Below are 19,926 nucleotides of genomic sequence, written 5' to 3' on the forward strand. Positions count from 1 at the left end.
CCATAAATTATGATACATACGAGTATATGATAAACAACACTTTTACAATAGGTATGTAAGTACTAGCAAGAAAGTGATACATCACAATATATAATAATATACAAAAAGGCTAACTGCACCAAAAAAAATAAAGATATACCTATATTATATTTACAATTGGTGCGGTCGTAATGCAAAAAGGTAAGTACATAGTCGCAAAATTGGGGCTGCAGATGATATTAATTAAAAAAAAGTATAATCTGTAGTTCAAAAAAAAAAAAAATTAACAAAATTAAGTAAATTGGTAATTGTTTATAAAAAATTACTAATATAAATTTGGTGCAAACATTAGGTAAATGGAATTCCTTTTTGAATCGTACCAAATCACAGTTAAATAAATAAATTAATATAATATATTATTATATAATGTATTGTTCGTTCTTCATTCTCAATTAAGCATACTTTTTAAACGTATCTTTTAAAATAGGGAAGTAAAACATTAATTTAATATAAATCAAATAAATACTTTATACGCACTTCCTTGGTGGAAATAACAAAACTACCACGGATTTTATTGTGCAAATAAAAAAAGGAATGAAAAAAAATACTGAGTTTTCAGGTGCACAGTAAGCGCAATGAAGTCCGTGGTCACATTTCTTAAAAATGGGATATTTTATAAGTGAAAGCTGAATACTTAAAAAAAATGAAATTGTTAAATATAAAAGAGCCTATTCTTTATTTATGTTTTTTAAATCATAAAACGAATTGACATTAAAAAGATGGCCGTTGAAAACTTATAATAAATTAAAAATGTATTATTATTGCCATCGAATGTAAATTATTATAAATTATACGACTAACAGTATTATCCTCGTAGGTACACAGGTAAAATTAATGAGAATTAATAATATGAATATAGTATTGCTTTCATTTTAAAAAGTATTATGTAAATAATTATCATATATATAATAATAACTGTTGTCCAAGTAATTAAAAAAAAGGGGAAAAATTTAAGAGTCAAAAAAGCTCACTCCCCTCAGGGGGGCGCGTCCCGACAAAGTCGATTTTTAAATTTTTTTTCTTCTATTTTTGCATTAAACCGTTTGTTTGTCTGATTTGCCTAGACTATTAATATGCGTAGTGCAAAGTGATAAATTGACCCATTTTAACCGACGCCATACGCCACAATAGCCTTATTATTTAAATAATATGTTTCTAGTGAGATTTTACAAATTATTTCAAAAATTTATTATCTATGGAATATCTATCGTGAAAACAAAAAAACGGTAAATAAAAAAAAACTTTTTCAATTTCTTTGGTATCGATGAGATTAAGCATATTCAGAGTTTACCTTGAAGATGGCTCCTGCAATGGTAACCAAAACGTCGGAACGAATCCAACTTACACGAGATCACCCAAAAAAGATACATATTGGGAACAGTGACCGTTTTTTTTATTTGATTATTTATTGAAAAAAAATTGGATTCAAACGTTAGACTTAAATTGGATTCAAACGTTAGAGAGTTTTTGAAACTAGTAATTTCAGCGATTTAAATAATGCAATAATAAATCTTAAAATTCGTTTGTTATTAAAAACAATTTTATCAATAAATATGAAGCACTTTATCTTATTTTACAGTTATTGATATTGTTTTATACTAAGTATTTGGATACTACGGTAATTATCTCATATATTTTATCAATTAAATAAACGAATATTTGGTGTCTAAGATATTTATTAAGATCACTTCTAAGGATTGGTGATTTTATTTAAAGTTAATTTGGTATTTCCACAGGGACTTATTTATTTTTAAAATACCAATGGATATTATAATATACAATGTCACCTAGGGACGATGATAGGTAAATACTGATGATTTTGATGTCGTGATCATGGTACATGCATAATTATATTATATTTTTGACATTTCCTTACTTTTCATAAAACATAAAAGTACATAACATATGTATATTATGTTGGAACTACTTTTGTTGCAAAATAATTAACGTCATTTATGTGATATTACGAGTATGACTAAAAACTTTTTTTTTTGGATACAAAAATGGAGTCAAATCCATAGATGTGGTTCCTCCCAAGAATTGAGTAGAAATTTTGAGAGCAAGAAGAGGAATGAGTTATTAAATAAAAAGAAACTGCAGTCATAATTCATTGAACAATGTTTCATAATTCGATAAAGATTTGTGGATTATTGATTTGTGTTCATGCAAATACATTTTTAAATTTAAATTAAAAATAGTTTTCAGTGATAATATTTGGTTGCCTGATTCAAATATTTTTGAATCCATCGAATTCACATCTTTTTACACTGAACAAAAATGATATAACTACGCCAAGCATTTGTTTGAAACCCAAATTAGTAAAAATATTAAACGATTTTGGTTAATTATAAATTTCGAAATATTATTATATTCCATACAATAAAAATTTGCTTGAATATTTAACAAAACATTAGTAGACTTATCCTGAAAAAATTTCATTTCGTAAGTTCGTTCGATCGTTATATATCCATCTCACTCTAATGCTGTCAGAATCGTATTTCGCTCTCGTTCCCTCTCATACGATACGAATGAATTTACGAGACGAATTACTTACAAAATAAGGCCACTGGTTCTCTAGTAAAACGTTCACTGACAGTTTGTTGAACCTCGAAACGCGGACCTGCTTGGGAGGAAACACAGGAGATAGGACATAAATATTTATTATTTATTATTCTTCTCGTTAAAATTTCGCTACCACCAAATTTATCTCAGGCGGTTTGGGAACAATAAATCTTAAAATATTAATAAAAAAAACAACCAGGGTCGCGATTACGAATGCTATATTTCGATGAATTTATACCGTATCGATATGTACCGATTTACATATCGATACAGTATAAAGTAAGATCGATATTTGTGGACGAAAATGTGTATATTTGTATGACAATTTAAAGTATCTGCGTCAGTAATCTGTAATTAAACATGTTTAGAAAAACATATACACCTATACATGTTCAATTTTAGATATAGAAAGCATAATTTTACTTTGTAGATTGAAGTGAAGATAAAAATTAACTTCCCATTATAATATGGATCCTGGTACGTATTCTTAATCAGAGTACTTTAATTAATGTGTCTTTAAAGAGTAGTCTAGTGATACATTCATAAAAAAAATGTTTTAGTAACAAATTAAATGAATATTTGAATGCGTTTTTTGTTTAGTTTAGTTAGTAGACTTTTTAGAAATAACACAGTACAGAAACATTTTTTTGAACATTAATTTAACAATAAATTATACTATCCATATATATTTGGAATTCATTACATTTTTAAATCAAATTTAGGAACAATAAATAGTAATCAATTAAACATTTCTAAATACCGAAATGATTTTCGTAAAACGATACCTATTCGACATGGGTTTTTTTAAGTATCCTTTTTTACACGGTACCTACTGTGTGGAACATATCACCCGAATAAAAAGAGGTTCCGGTGTATTACGATTTTTGAAGAACGCGTTATGGATATGTCTAGAAAAGTGTAACATTTGAAGTTAAAATATCCAAGTCATTTACGAATGTAATTTAAGCACTAATTGATTTCGTCTCAATGCGCGTTTCGCACAGTAGTCTGTTAATCACAGTATTCATTGTTCAGGCATTATCTTCGGCACTTAATGAGGGTAAAAGCTGCATTTGGCCAGGAGAACGTGGCGGAGTAATTGCGCGGGTCACTCCAAGCTAGTAAACCTAAATCTATGGTTTCCTAATAGAGTGGTGCCGTCATGTAGCGGTGACAGGTAATGTAGATAACATCATTAAAACGTTTCCTGTACAAACTAGATAGCGTCACTGGTTCATATGAATCAACCAATGATAAGAGATCTGTGGAAGATATTCGGTTTGTTTACCGTAAACGGATCAATCGGCGGAACTGACAGGGTGGAAGTGAACCTTTGACATCACACGCGGAGTAATTTCAGAAATATAAAACAATACTTTGAAAAATAATAGATAAAATAAAGATATAAAAATTTAAAAAAACTTTTTTTGGCTAAGTTAAATAGTTTTTTAACGAATAAAAAATAGAAAAAATCCACTGAACTTCCCCATTGAAAAATGAAAGTTGTGTAAAAAAAAACTTTTAGCCACAAAAATCTATATGATTTTATTAACTATAATGAATATCGTAAACATGTGTAATTATCGTTTTATTTTTCAAACGAAAATAATTGTAAATAATAATTGAAGGTATCGTTGTACTGTTATAACATATGACCCTAGTGCAGCTCCCACTAAAAATCCCCACTTAAAATATTTAGCTCTCTTACAACAAAAGGTTGCCGACTCATGCCAGAGTGTTGATTGTGAGCAGGACGTCATACAGCGGTACCATCATTTTCAGGAAGGCCGTCATACCGCTGCGAATATTTTGGGAACGCTTTTACTCGTGTTGCGGTGGACATTTTGGTGTCTGAAAATGAGCGCAAAAGTGATTTGGGCAATCAAAAATGACGTTTTTTTTTATTTTGTAAAAAAATCATGAAAATTTTGAATCTTGAACTCAAACTTGAAATGCGCACAATGTAGAATGGTTTTCAGAAATCTCACTCTTTTCCAAACGATAGTTTTTGACTTCCAATGACTCCTTATCTTCCAAATATACCTACTCGTGATGCTATGTTTGTCTAGATTACTCATTTTCTACCGCAGTACGTCTCAGTTTTTTAAAAACAAGTCAATACAATTAGTTCGTAAGTTAATAAAATTAGGTGATTACGGCCCCTTGATAACGGCACCATTCTAATTAAGTTGACATCCCTGATCACCGTTGACGGCCATCTTGTTACGTCAATCGTATCACTGCATATTATGGCCGCTAAATAACGTAGCCGCTTTCTTAGGAAACCATAGCTTTAGAGATTGGGTGTGACATACAGTACAAAAGCTAGAGTGCTATTCGGCACTCGGCGACCAGCGGCAGATGACGGAGTGAATGCGTAGGCCACTGAAAGTTAAGAACACCCAGAGATCATTGGGGCGCGAAATATAACATAGGAGTCCCATATATTATCGTTAGAGCTATCTAACGGTGACTGTGTGGGTTATGTGACCCTTAGAGATACATGGGACGCGATATACAGCACAAAAGCCCCATATTCTTGATAAAGTTATGTTCGGCACTCGGCGAGGGCAAGAGCTGCCTCCGACCAGCGGTAGGTGGCGGAGTGACTGCGGGGGCCACTCCAGGCTAGGGACCCTCAGAGATAGTTGGGGCGCGACATACAGCACAACAACCCCATGTTCTTGTAAAGAGATCCTCGTCGAGCCTTGCCCGCCCAAAGAGCGTTGGCGTCATCCCCCGTTAGCGCCACATTTTTTTCTGGAAACAAAATACGAAAATAATAAGCCTGATTTTTAAAAATTTTAACATAAACAGTACTAATTTTTTCATCGTGTCCATTCAATTTCATAATTATTTGTGTCATGTTTTGTAACTGATTTTTTTATGAAGTTAAAATAAAAAGTACTGGGTTGTATTACAACAATCAGATTACCGGGTTCTACCACAATATGATTTTCATTTTAGAGCAAGTTTCTAGTTGGAAATGATTTTATAATATTTAAAAATGTGTAAATTGTGTGAAAAAAAATACGAGTAGTTTAATGAAAATGCAACAATTTTGACAAAGCTTTATAAAAAAGTGCTTGTACTGGATATTGATTTTTATGACATTTAACGTACCTAAATAATTGTGCTTTCAGTAATCAAGATGTTTGATTATGTGATATCGAATATCCGTCCGATTTTTTTTCTTTTGCAATAAATTCAAAACGAGTATTCTTGAATTTGTTATCTGTGTGAATTAAGAAATTATAAACTAAGTGTAAGATAACTTATTAACAATCGATTAGGACCTATAAGAGTAGGTTCCATCGACTTTGAACTTAGACGAATTCGATGAGGATAAACATGTAACTATACCATATATAATACTTAAAATCACACCAACGGGTAACGTTGAGAATAAACGAAGCCAATAAATGACAGTTATGCTCATACCGGTGTGCATACTCTTACCACATGGAATATTCTAGTTTGCTTGCAATGTCCATATAATCGAGGACAAACCATTACTTTGCTCGATGTAACACTTCCAGTGTTACCTTTCCCGTGCCTGTTAAAATTTTATATCGTTTTGAATCAAAATATGTCGTTACCTACGGCTTTTAGGTACAGCTGCTTTAAGTGACAAATCTTTGTGATTTCTTCTAGAACTGATGATACTTAGGCATTTAGACAAAGATGGACATTTCTCAAATTAAGTTCCCAAATATTTGTCAGTGTATTTTTTCTAACATTTACGGCAAAACTGACTTTTACAAAATTAATAATATGAACATAACATTTGGTTAAAATATTAAAAAAAAAACATATTTCACTTTTTATCCAAGATTTAGAAAAATAAATTATACCTAGTAGAAGTTTAAAACATTTTAAAACTAAACGTAAAAATCAAATTGAACAATAAAATATCATAAATGATTAATATACCAAGAAAATTATAGAGAACTGTTTTATATAATAATTATAGTAAAGGTTTAATTACCAATCACCATCTTAAAAAAGTTCAAAAGGCGTGTTATGTAGGAACAATACCCTATACTTAATATATCCGATACGCGGAAATAACTATTGCCGAATAAAGGAATTAACTGAACTGGATTTTTATAATTGTATTTATTTGGAAAACTGATTTGGCTTTATTTTATGTTTTTTTTATAATGTTGTGTATACTTTTTTGTATTGCTGTTGTTTTTCTTAATAAACAAAAAAATAAAATGAAATATTGTTGCATGTTATTATAAAATAAGTTGCCATGTTTCAGGTCATGCAATTTGTAGGCTTATTTTACTATCAGTTTTCAGGTTATCCTAAAAATGAAATCTAAAATCTCACAACTTGCCATGTGACCATTAAATAAAATTTAAATAAAATATATGAAATATCTGTTTTCTTTTATTTTCTACTCGCTATATGCACACGCGACTCCTATTTATTATAAATATACGTTTGCAATTTACTAAGTCGGCCTCGTGGTGTTATGGTCAGCGCGTTTGAATACCATGCAAGAGGTTTCGGGTTCGATTCCTTTTTTTTAAATTTAATTATCTAACATACGAATTAAAATATAAGCCAAACAGATTTAAAATGAAAAAAAATTGCAAATTTTAGTTAAATTTTAAGGAATGTCCAGATGTTCTTTTAAAGCTGAAATAAATAAGAATGTATCAATAATGAGGAGACGTTTTGAGGTGTCACCAAAGCAGTTTGCGATTCCCCGAAAGCTTAAAGCACAATGAAAGTCCTGAACTTTTAACATTTAAAATTATGAAATTTCGCTCGTTAGATAGCATAAGTTAATATTATAAAATCACTTTAACTGATAATGTCTAATATAAATAAAATGCACGTGTTATTTTATGTTTGAGTTTATCAAACAGTGAACTTTCACTGTATTCTATTCTATTTATTTATTTATTCATGTAAACACATATATACTCGTACTAGAAAGAAAAAAAAATCGTATCCCTAACTCTATGAGGCCATGAGCCTTGTGTTGAGTTGAAATAAAACACAGTGGAAAGAGGAAACATGTTCATTATTGAATAATTCTAAAAATTAAAATAAAAAGAAAAATAATATGAGCATATATTTAAATAAATATCTAAACAACTCGCGATATTTCGATAAACTTCAATAAATCTCTTTAAATTTATGAAATGATGTACAGTAAAACTACAATTATCCGGATTAATTAGTGCGATACTACCCGGATACACAGAAATACGGATGATTGGATAAACTGTTAAATTGAGACAACGTTTTGAAAAAAAACACAAAATTTATTGGAGTATCTTAGAAGATAACTTTTATATTGCTTTTGAAATAATACAGCGAATTGGAATCACATTTTGAAACTTACAAACATGTCAAGCAAAATTAATTGCTTTGACGAAGATACTCATTTACGAGTTGCGAGTTTTTTTTATTTCTTATTATAAAATCTCTTTTATTTTTTATTTCCTGATAACGACCCGGATATTTGGCAATCTGGATGATTGGAGTTCAAATGAATTAAGTTCTACTGTACCTTTATGTCTTGTCAATTAAACTCTGACATCGTTTTCTTACTGATAAAACAAACATTTTATATTATACCGCAATTACTCCTACCGGAATTCAGGGTGCGTCTTGTTCGATGGCGTCCCACGAGTGCGGTAAAATTCTATGTAGTATAGTTGTTCTTTACTATCGTTTAAAATGTTGGGAAGAAGATTACATTACAAATTATGATGCTTTACCAAAAAGTTTAAATATTGTGCAAGGAAACAAGTATAGAAACAGAGCTGCAGGGCATAAATTTGACATATAATATGTGAAGCGAATATTTGATGACATTTTGTGGGAAGACGCAGAGTACGACTTTTCGAAAAGTAATGCAGAAAAAACTGATGTCAAATCTTAAGAAACTTCAGACTGATGACGAGTACATCAATATTATGTCTATTTATCAATAATTTTTATTATGATTGAATGACTGTCTATTTATTATCTAGTTTTTTTATTAATGGTGTTTTCTTTGCTGTCAAAAAATTGTGAGTTTTATAATCGATGGAGTCTTATGCCCAATCGAGGAAACACGGTAATTAAAGAGATCAATCTGCAATATTTACCTAAATGATTTTCCTGTTGAGGCATGTATTCCTGTAAATCTTGTAATATTCTTGTTATTTCTTGCGAGTCCTTAGTAATACTGCAAAGTTCTTCTTGATTGAAGTCTGGTGTTATTGTTTTACACAATAAAATTTGACTAATTACATTTCCAAGGTTTGAAGGCCCCGCTCTATTGTCTGAAAACAAATTGAAAGGAAATGTATCAAAACTTATTAATCATTGTCATTGTCATTAATCTTGTGGCTTATAATTTACTTGTAATAATATTTTTCATTGTGTGTTATTAGCAATACGAGTACCTAAAAAAAATGGATTATTATTTAAAAAAAACACATTGTAAGATGTCACTCTTCTTTATGTACACAAGAATTCTTTTTTCCTTTTGCGTAATGGGAAACGAGAGGTAAATTGCAGTAGATATATCTAAAAACTTTTGAGGAGAGACAAATTAGTGATTTTTCAAACTTTAAACATCTTGTATTTATTAATGAGAGACTTCAAAGTATATAAATTATTTTCTAAAATATAACGATACACATTACACAAATACACATTTTTTTGGGAGTATTGGATGTTTTCTTATTGTCCTTAACCTCTAATTTGGTGTGTGAGTTACAATGAAAAATAAATAAATAATATTTGTTTTTAAAGAAATAAGGACGTTTTACTATAAACCATGTTTTAGAGGATAAAACATTTAATTTACATGTAGTAATAACTTAATTTCATCATGTGGTCAATATTTCGCATACCGAAATATGTATATTAAATCTACATAAAAAAAATGTAGAGGAAGGTATATTTAAAAAAGACAAACTAAAGTGGCGTTTTATCCTCTCTTCCTACCACTCCTGGGAACCGGCGTGATGGTTTGTTTTTTTTTAAAGTGAATATGTAAAAATCCAAACATTTAATATCAACAATGTTTTGAGTTTGTCCAAATTTTTGTAGACAAGTACTAAATAAAGGTTTCAGCTCTTTGACTTCACAAACATCAACAGATGGAAGAGTTGAAGGAATATAGATGTTTAAATATAGGTAGAATGGTGAATATTACACGGTGTGTAAAGTGGCCACTTAAACCAGCCAATGACAGGTCATAAGCCCTGTAGATGCCTAGACTTCTATATTACCTTTTCTGAAATGTTCTTCGTCTCTGTTGTAATATGTTAATTTAACATCAAAACAAAATCACGACAATTTTAAAGCTAACATGTCAAAACACGATTTTAGTTAATTCATCATCATCATCATCACCATAATTCCCTTTCTACACATCATGGTGCATAGAACACTGCATTGGTACACCAATCACAGTGTATCTTGATAACTTTTGTTAAATGAAGGTAAGATGATGATGTACCAGTCCAGGGACTATGGAATATTATAGTGTATAAACATTCCTTTAAATAAACATTTCATATCAACCATGTCGGGAATCGAACCCGAGACCTCTTACATGGTAGGCAAACGCGCTGACCATTACACCATGAGGCCGACGTAATTATTAATTATTCGTTCCTTAAATAATTGATTATGATATGACTTAATGGAAAATCAAGATAATCTTTTAATACGGGAAAAATTCAATTAACAGAATGGTGGTTGATTCCAATTACTTAATAATTGAATATTTCAATAGCCAGACATTAATTATTAAAATACTATTTCCATTAGTAGGTGAAGGTCGTAATTCAATATTCCCCAATAATCAAAAGAATATAATTGTATTGAATTAATAGAGTTCTTTGGAAAACAAATATTTGTTCATTGCGGAAATATCCAAAACTCCACCAAAACGCTAATATTTTTTTTTTCTCCAAATGATAAAGTTGACTAATGAAGATTATTGAAGGAAGAAAAAAAATGTTTATGTAAATATGAAGGAACTAGTAGAATGTTTTGTCTGTGTCCAGGCTGATACAGTACCGCGTGTGAAATAGGACAGGAATCCTGGACGAGTATTTTCGACTCCATGGCTGCTCTCAGTAGCTCAATCACAAATAACTATCGACGTGCTAATAAGTGACGTGATAACACGGTTGTTTATCATATTTGAAAATATTCCACAGCTGCTATTTTGATAAATAAGTTTATTATTTATCATACTATTTTTTGCATTTAGCCAGCGGTTGGAAGGCCAAATGTCAAGAAAAGCAGTCGCCATAGTAATTGTTATTTAATTTTCACTTTTTTGCATTAGATACTCCTTACTATTTTGAAAATGCAATATATTATATTATTATTTATAGTAAACGCCGATTTTCCGCCAACGAACTGTATTTATTTACAAAGAAAACAAAAAACAAATCGACACAAGCGTTGACTTAGAGATTACACACGCGTTGACTTATGACTGCGATAAGCACTTTCATTATTGTTCATTATGATCACCTTAATGCTAAGCATGTTTTTAAGCACGTCGATAGTTATTTGTGATTGAGCTACAGATAAAAAATCCCGAAAAAGGAAATCGAGTGGAAAAAAGTTCGCCACGTAGTGGCATAGTTGCTGTGTTCGCCTACCATGCTCGATGTCCTAGGTTCGATTCCTGGGAGGGTCGACATGAAATATAAGGGTTATTATTACTAGGGTATTAAACCAACATGCAAAACCCACTATACACCTTCACCATAGTTGTTGCACAAAAATATAAAACCGTCACGACATGCATTTTAATAAGCACATGCACTGATTAGAACAACCATGTACTAATTAGATTATGAACATATTTTATGCTGTTTGAGAAAAAGTTGAAAAAAAGGTTATAAGTTATATTTTTGTGCAACAACTATAGTAAAGGTGTATAATGGGTTTTGCATGATGGTTTAATTGGTTTCCTGACGGAAAGACAGGTACATCTCGAGTAGACACAGAACAGTCGTTAAGTTATTATATACAAATATTTAATAACATTTAGGAAATATTTTGTTTTAAGTATCAAAAGATTTTTCACTTTTTGGTATGACATTTTACACTTACTTATTTTTGAAATTGTAAATTTATGCATTTAATTGTTTAAATTGCCCAACTTTCTATTTTGGGAAAATTATTTGGGAAAAAATCCAAAATTTGGGAAAAAAACGTAAATTGAAAATTAGAATCTAAGAACATATTGGTCGTCTCAAAAATAAAAACTTCTCAGAATTTGCCAATTATCTTTTATCCGAAAACCATATTTTTAATCAAGAAACGGGCGAAAAAACAAATTTTACATATTAATAACATTGGTCATCGTCATAGACAATCTAGAAAGTTTAGAAAAAAGTGAAGCCATTAACCAAAAACCTCCCCATAATAAATGATTAATTAATTGTAATTAAGTACATGAGTAAGTTTCTTTTTTGGAAAGTGACAGTTATGGGATTACCTTAAAATATAAAAATAAATTGTAATGGAGAAAAAATGTTCAATGGTATAAAATGTTATGAAACAATATTAATTGATAATAAAAAAATTAGCTTCGAGTCCTCTTTTAAAAATATTCCCTTTACGAGTAATTCTAAGTCAGTTCATGTCTTGATTATGAGGAAGTAACCTCGAAACCGGTTGACGTATAACTCAAAAGTTAAAGTGGTTTATACAAATTGTAACGGATATTATTTGCCACTCGCCACACAAAATAATTGAAACCAATCTTTTTAATTTTGTCTGTGGCGAACGTATCTACCAATGTTTTTTTTCTTCAAATGTTTAGTCTTCTTTTGCGACATGATGTGAATAGCGTGGACGGTCGCATAGCGCTCTTCAAAGAAGAGACTACATTGAGTATAAGTGCTTTAGATTACTTTAATTTAGGCTGGTCCAATGTCTCTAGACATCCCATTAATATTTAAATATTGAGTTTTTCTACTGTCATTTCTTGGTGGAACTGCATTTTAATTATAATAATAAAATACTTTTTAATTATTTTTTTTTTGTTTAAAACATGTAAAAAATGTAAAAAAATTGTTAAAAAAAATGTTGTAAAAAATGTTGCAAAAAATGTTGAAAAAATGTGGAAAAAAATATAAAAAATAATTATAAATAAAAGTGGAATAATACTATAAAGTATTACTATAAAGTATACTTTATAGTATTTTTCCACTTTTATTTATATTTTTTTTTTTTTTTTTTCCACATTTTTTCAACATTTTTTACAACATTTTTTACAACATTTTTATTATTACCATTAATCGTTTGAAATCCATGTCAAATTAGAATTTTAATATGAAATAATTATATATATTTATATATATATATATATATATTTATATATATTTATTAGACATATTTCTATGTGACAATAAAGTCACACGACCAGAGCCACGTTATTAAGGTCAAATGCATTATATATTAATGGATCAGGAGTCAAGATTATAACGTAATCCATACATTTATTGTTGCACCTTACTAAAAAAGGCAACACATGGATTTGTCTAACCGGGAATAAAACGCATCAAGAAACTGTCATGCGGGTCAAAATGTGGATGTGTTTTGAGAATATTTCTGGGCGATGAAGTCATGGCTTTTAAATGGAGCATCAATTACTGGACCTGATGACAAATCCAACCAGATGACCCATGACTTCAAATGGAACACTCCAAATCATTCAACCAACCGACCAAGATGTCATTTTTCAAAACTCCGATATCAACGGGTTGCCATTTTTTTCATTTTTATTCATGCAAGATTTCGGTCAAATCAGTAACATTTTCAAACAAAAATACATTTTCAAGCAGAAATAGTTTTATAGTATTTTTATTGGATTCTGGAATCGGGTAGAAGTTTAGCTTCTTAGATAAATTGATTTATTTTTTGTAATTAAATTCAAATATTGTAAGGACCGGTGTTCTTATCTCAAATATTTTCTATCGAATTTATTTCTGTGATTCGTGTAATAAATTTCTAACTCATTTAGACCTGCCATGTTCTAGCGTTGTAGCCCAGCTAGTGGTGATTGATTTTGTGATCGCGGGTTTGGGAATACAAATTCTGGTAATTTCTTTGAAACTTCAACTTAGTTTTTATTTTGTATCGATCCTCCACGAGCAAATCGTTGTAATATTCATAAATCTAAATATTTGTTTAAGCTACTCGTCATGACTGGTGTTAGGAATCATTAGCTTTTCTCATACATTTTCATTTGAAGCTACTTTCCTAATGAGTTAACGATCCTTGGAATGCAGACTTACCGGGTTATTATATGAATATATTCATCATATTTCAGTATGAGGAGAATTATCGTGTTTCATGCTTCTACCCTGAAAACGTTCAAATGGTGAAAAGGACTTAAATCTGAGTTAATTGCTTGCCTGCTCATATCAAACACACAATCCTGTTCGTAGTGTGGTTATGCACGAGTACATATGAAATAATTCCGGGTAAGGTTACAATAGCTTCATTGTGCTGGAAGAAAAGCCTAATCAATTATATTTACAACAGTGTTTTGAGTGTGTCCAAATGCTCCTATTAAAACTGGTAATTTGATGGTTTAAAAAGATTGCTGAATGGAGGCAAGTTCAAAAAATGTTCTGACCAAAACTAATTTTATCAACATTTCATTTATAAAATAATATATTTGTAAAGAACGCATTTAAATCACTAACTTTGTTCCAAAGATTTTGCGGGTTAAAATACTGCTTTACAAAGAACGTTTTTATTGGTTAATTTTGTACACCAACTAGTAATTTTGAATGTTGATGTTCTGCCTTGCAACATGTTCATTTCTTTCAAAAGTGTCGTATTCCCTTAGAGTATAGTATATTATACTCTAAGCGTATATCGTGAATTATTGTTTTATGCGCTTTTAAATATTTTCAACTGAAGTTAAGAGATTTATTTTACTGTGTTTACTTTGTACCCTTGTATTTTTAATCTAATATTTCAAAGAACTGGGCATTTGTCCTATACTTAGGTGTTAAGATCAAAATTAAATCGATGGTTTTTTTGTCTTAGGATGTCACATATTATTATTTAATTTGTCGAGGAACAGAAATCTTGTAATAGTTTGAAAAGGTCTTAGAAATATTTTGGTTGACACTAAAACGGCAGTATTATTTTTTGTGGAATGCAATTGCAATAGGTTATTGGAAAGCTTATAAGAAAGTAACAAGCTTCAGTCTTCATCTTGTAGTCTGGAAGTGTGTTTGTAGAGTTGCTGACGGAAAGTCAGACCGTAGCAGGCAAGGAGTGTACGCATCAACAACTGCAATCATTATTATTTCTGTGACATTCTTTAGTGAGCCGTGAGACGATGACGGAAGGTCCTAAGTGACAGGCGAGGCTTGTACGCATTCTCGAGTGTAACGAATTACGAATGTTAGGGTGTGTTTACCCTGTGGTTTTATTCGAGTTGATTTGTGTGTTTAATGATTGTGCTGCTCAACGTTTTCAAACTGTTTTCAATTGAGATTTATGTGACATTGCAGAATTTGGATAATAAATAGTATTTTGAAGAAACTGTGTCTTTTTCCTCATTCGCATGTCACCCGAGATTGGCGAGACCATCGACGCACCGCGAGAATACTGCACCAGCTGGCGTGAACAATACATGAAATAAATAACAGAATTGCATAAATGCATTATCAGGGTATTTATACAATCCCAATAAATAAATAATGTTATTTAATTGAACGATAATTTTATGCCCGTCAGTTTTAGAAAAATTACACGCCATTTCGACTTGGCCTAACCTTTATTTATGTAACGGCCAATATATTATTATTATTGCACGGCAACGAAAATGTTTTTTTTTTCGTTTTCATAAGAAGTAATTAGGAGGAAGGTAGTAAGCCGCAATTAGATTTATCATTACGTGACCTCAAGATGAAATTTAGTCTGTTTACGGAACCCATTTTGTAAACACGAGCTTACGGTTTCGGACGCTCATTTTGAAAGATAGAAAATAAAGGTTCACACTTGGTACGAGGCTCGCATATAAAGGATATATTTTTATTTGGTATTAAAATTACTCAACGCTAAAGGGAGGTAATATTATATATCTATCTATAAAAAATGAATCGCCGTCTTCGCAAAAACTCGAAAATGGCTCGACAGATTTACCTGCGGTTTTTTGCAAAATTTTCTAATTCACGTATTTAAAGTTTACAAATAAAAACATCTTTAATATGTTGAGTGGAAAAAAAGTTAGGAGCAAATACGTGTTTTCATCAATTTTACAGGGTTGTATTCGTCTGAAATGCATAAATTAAAAAGTTTAGAGAATGTGGTTTTTTCGTTTATTAAAAAAGTTTTAATTTTAACGTTTACAAACAACAATTATTTTTAATGAATACTGAATTGATTAATTCCCTTATAATTTCTTAATTTCTACATATCAATTAATTTTAATGGATTTTTAATATTGCCTTAATAATTTTATTTGACTTTTCTTATCGGTATCTATTACATTAAAAAAAAACGGATTCTTTCACGAATTGCACCACTGTTTCTAAGTGGACCAGAGTTTGAAAGTTGCAAAAAAAAATTGTAGTTCAAAACAAAACAATTTATAGATGTTTTGGAATTCAACAATAAACAAGTACCTAAGTACGTACTTAAATTCAATATTTGAATGTTGATAATTTTTAGTTTTGGAATTAAATCATACACAAGTATCTAGGTACCTACTTATCAATGACAAGTATTTTTCTCTTTATTCGTATAGTTTTTGCACATTTTTACGACGCAATCAGGCATTTTTCTTTTCAATAGTGATTTTTGCACGATTTTGATTTGAGCACGACGAGGCTTCTTAGCCAATAACATCAAGAGATAAAAAGAAAAACTAACCCTCATTACGAATAAATAAATAGCTAAAAAAAGTCAAAAATAAATATCGTGTGTCCTTAATTGCGAAAAAACGTCTGTTCAACCAGCTAATAGTAAACAAGCCAACGTTCGGGCAGGACAACGTTTGTCGGGTTTGCTAGTACATACTAAATCTTAGTAAAACTTCATATTGTTCTATTTATAGATTTTTTTCTTTTTAATATTTAAGTTGATTGGAAGTAACATGCAGATATAAATTGTTAACTTACACAACACAATACACATTAATAACATTATTTATTATTTTAAAAATGTATTTACAATAATTTTATACTCGTACTAGTAGGCAACATAACATGTTAGGTGTACCTATGATGTGCCCTATGCACCATTAAGTGCGGAACGGATTTTTCATTTATTTTTTATTTTTTAAATAAAAACCTTTATTAGCATAAATAAACAATTGACAATACATTCAGTATAAAAATGGGCCACGTAAGGTTGAACTTGCCAAAAAAGAGTCTGGCTCTTGTGTTTGGCAAGTTTACAAAATAACATAAAAAAGAAATAAAATATGCAAAACAAAATAATAAAAGAATAAATAAAAAATTAAGCAATTTTTAAAAAATTGAGAAAATATAACACTAAAAAATATTAAAATAAAAACACAACATTTATAAATTTTTAAAAACAGGCACAATGAAATGATGATGATTTAAATTTTAAAACGTATAAGAGAGAAAATATGAAAATAAAACTAAGCATTTATATAAAATAATAGAAATAGCAACATGGGCAAAACGGAATACAGAGAGAGGAAAGGAGGAGAGATTAAGTGTGAGAAAGGAGATGTTTCTTCAGACCTGATTTGAACAGAGATACTGTAGAAACATCTTATCATAGTGAATGGGAGATTATTCTACAGACAAGCCGCATGGACACTACATGAGTTTGATAAGAAAGACGAATAATTGTAGATGGGAATTATTTTTTTCGCTTTCAAAGTGCAAATTTGTATTCAAATTCATTGATTAACAATATTTTAAATATGCCCAGATATGAGACTACTTACATTTATTTATCATCATTATTATTCCCTTTCCGTACCTAATGGTGCATAGAGCACTGCATTGGTACACCAATCACAGCGTATCTTGATAATTTTTGATACATGATGGTAAGATCATTGCTGGGACAAGTAAAATTTTATATTCCGACTCATAGGTTGAGAAACTATAAAGTACTGTTCATCAATCAGCATTGTACAAACTATGGCCTTAATTCTCTAATGGACCCGTCTTAGTCGTATTGTTAACTCAAGACAAGATCTGGACTTTTTTGGTATGAGTTTACAGCGATTTAAACAAACTCTAAATAAATAGTCCAGATTTTGTTTTATTGTAATATTTAAACCTTATAAATTGTGTAAATGGACAATGTCCGTTAATAAATAATTAAATGGTAAATAAGATGATCTGTCTTATGCTTCAGCCAAACGCGCTGACCATCACACCACGAGGCCGACAATAATATTTATTTCATGTGAAATATAATATAAATTTAGAACTTCAATTTTCAAGATGTCCTACAGTTTCATTGCTGAAGAGACAGGCCAGTATGCGATGGATGCAATTGCTATGTAGAGATAATGGTTTAATAATTAATAATTCATTATGCTTACCATAGTATCCCGTCATATCCATCGGTACAAGTTGGACCAGGCGGTGGCATTTTGCCAGTTCCCTCAAAAACAGCTGAGACATGAAGAAGAGGAGAACTAAGTGTGGATTGTCTACCGGAATACCTTCAGCCACGGTACTAAAACAATAAAAAAACAGATATTAAAAATGATACAATTACGATAGCGATGGAGAGCATACAGGTACACATATTATCAAATTTAACCAACAATGTCATAAATATGAAGCTAGGAAAAAAAAGGTAAGATTACAAATGAGGAGAAAAACAGAGTCTCAAAACTCATTGTGCAAGGGATTGAAACTGAACAATAAGTCACCTGCAGAAATAAAATAAATAGAAAACATGAAAATATTAAAAAAATACCATCTTGAGAAATTTTCATAAAAAATTGTAATTAACAAATTACAGCAGGGATGGGGAATACTTTGAAGAGGGGAATATGGAAGTCTAAGCATTTACAGGGCTTACAACCTGTCATTGGCTGGTTTAAGTAACCACTTTGCACACTGTGTAACATTCACTATTTTGCCTTTGTTTGAACATCCATATTTCTTTAATTCTTCCATTTGTTGATTTTAGTGAAGTTAAAAAGCTGAAACTTTTATTGCTGTGAAGAGATTCATCTGGCTGAAGTACTTCACATACTAGGCAACGCCTGAAAACAATGTTCCATTTTTTAAACTTTTTCTTGGACTAGTAAGTTTTATTACAATATTTAAGTTTGTCCAAATGTTTGTAGACAAAATACTGAATTTCACCCCCTCGGGTGCCATTAAGATTAACACATCACAACAGGGATGGAGATTACCTTAAAGAAGGGAATTGGAAAATTGTTTTCAGGAGTTGCCTAGTATGTGAAATAACTCAGTCAGATGAATCTCTTTACAACTATAAAAGTAACGGCTCTTTAACTTTACTAAACTCCACAAATGAAAGAATTTAAGAAATGTGGATGTTCAAACAAAGGCAAAATGGTGAATATTACAAAGTGTGTAAATTGGCCACTTAAACCAGCCAATGACAGGTCATAAGCCCTGTAAATGCCTAGACTTCGATATTCCTTTATTTAAGGTATTTTCTATCTCTGTTGTAATTTGTTAATCTTAATGACTCCCGAGGGGGTGAAATCTAGTCTTTTGTCATCAAACATTTGGACAAACTCAAATAGTGCAATAAAAATTGTAATATTGTTAAAATTTTACATAAGTTCTTAAGATGTAATGAACTAACTTAATAAATCATAAATAAATAAATGAATAATCCCAAATACATTCCTTTTTTTAGCGTTTGATATGCACGAGATATGCCATACGCTAAAATTATTCTGCTAGCCATATTTGAAGGTGGATGTCGTCATCAAGATTCTTCTCTTCAATTTTCACATAAAACTTAGTAAATTGTTAACAATCAATATTTCAAAAGAGAAACCAAAATCTGGGTGAACAAAATTAGGATTAAAAATAAATAAAAAAATTTAATGACACACTCGCATGAAATATGTAAAAAAAATAATTAAACACTGCGCGGTCTTCCAAAAATAGGTTTCCCTATTTATGAGGGCTTTTTCGTGAATAAAAAATCATATGGAAAATATTAACCTTAGTAGCATTTATTGTTGGCGATTAGTACTGATACAGCTTATCGCCAACGATAAATGCGACTAGGGAATAAATATTTTTAAAATTTACATAATTTGGATATATTTATTTATTTTACATAAACGGCATAAATTGCCTTTAATAAATATTGAACATA

The 19,926-nt window shown here is 30.4% G+C and overlaps 1 protein-coding gene across 1 annotated transcript; it reads right to left on the reverse strand.

The window, feature by feature from the left end:
* Positions 1 to 1,056: 1,056 nt before the first annotated feature.
* Positions 1,057 to 18,288, reverse strand: LOC148272693 (uncharacterized; the record flags this gene model as incomplete). The annotated part of the gene is made up of 3 exons (XM_088239710.1): positions 1,057 to 5,361; positions 8,718 to 8,894; positions 18,152 to 18,288. Coding segments are annotated over 3 exons (436 nt in total), but the record flags the coding sequence as incomplete, so codon positions are not given.
* Between the last annotated feature and the right edge of the window lie 1,638 nt (positions 18,289 to 19,926).

This window comes from Micrasema longulum, unplaced genomic scaffold (genome assembly GCF_059751315.1).
Source record: "Micrasema longulum isolate JH-2025_06_02 unplaced genomic scaffold, ASM5975131v1 h1tg002227l, whole genome shotgun sequence".
Lineage (NCBI taxonomy): Eukaryota > Metazoa > Arthropoda > Insecta > Trichoptera > Brachycentridae > Micrasema > Micrasema longulum.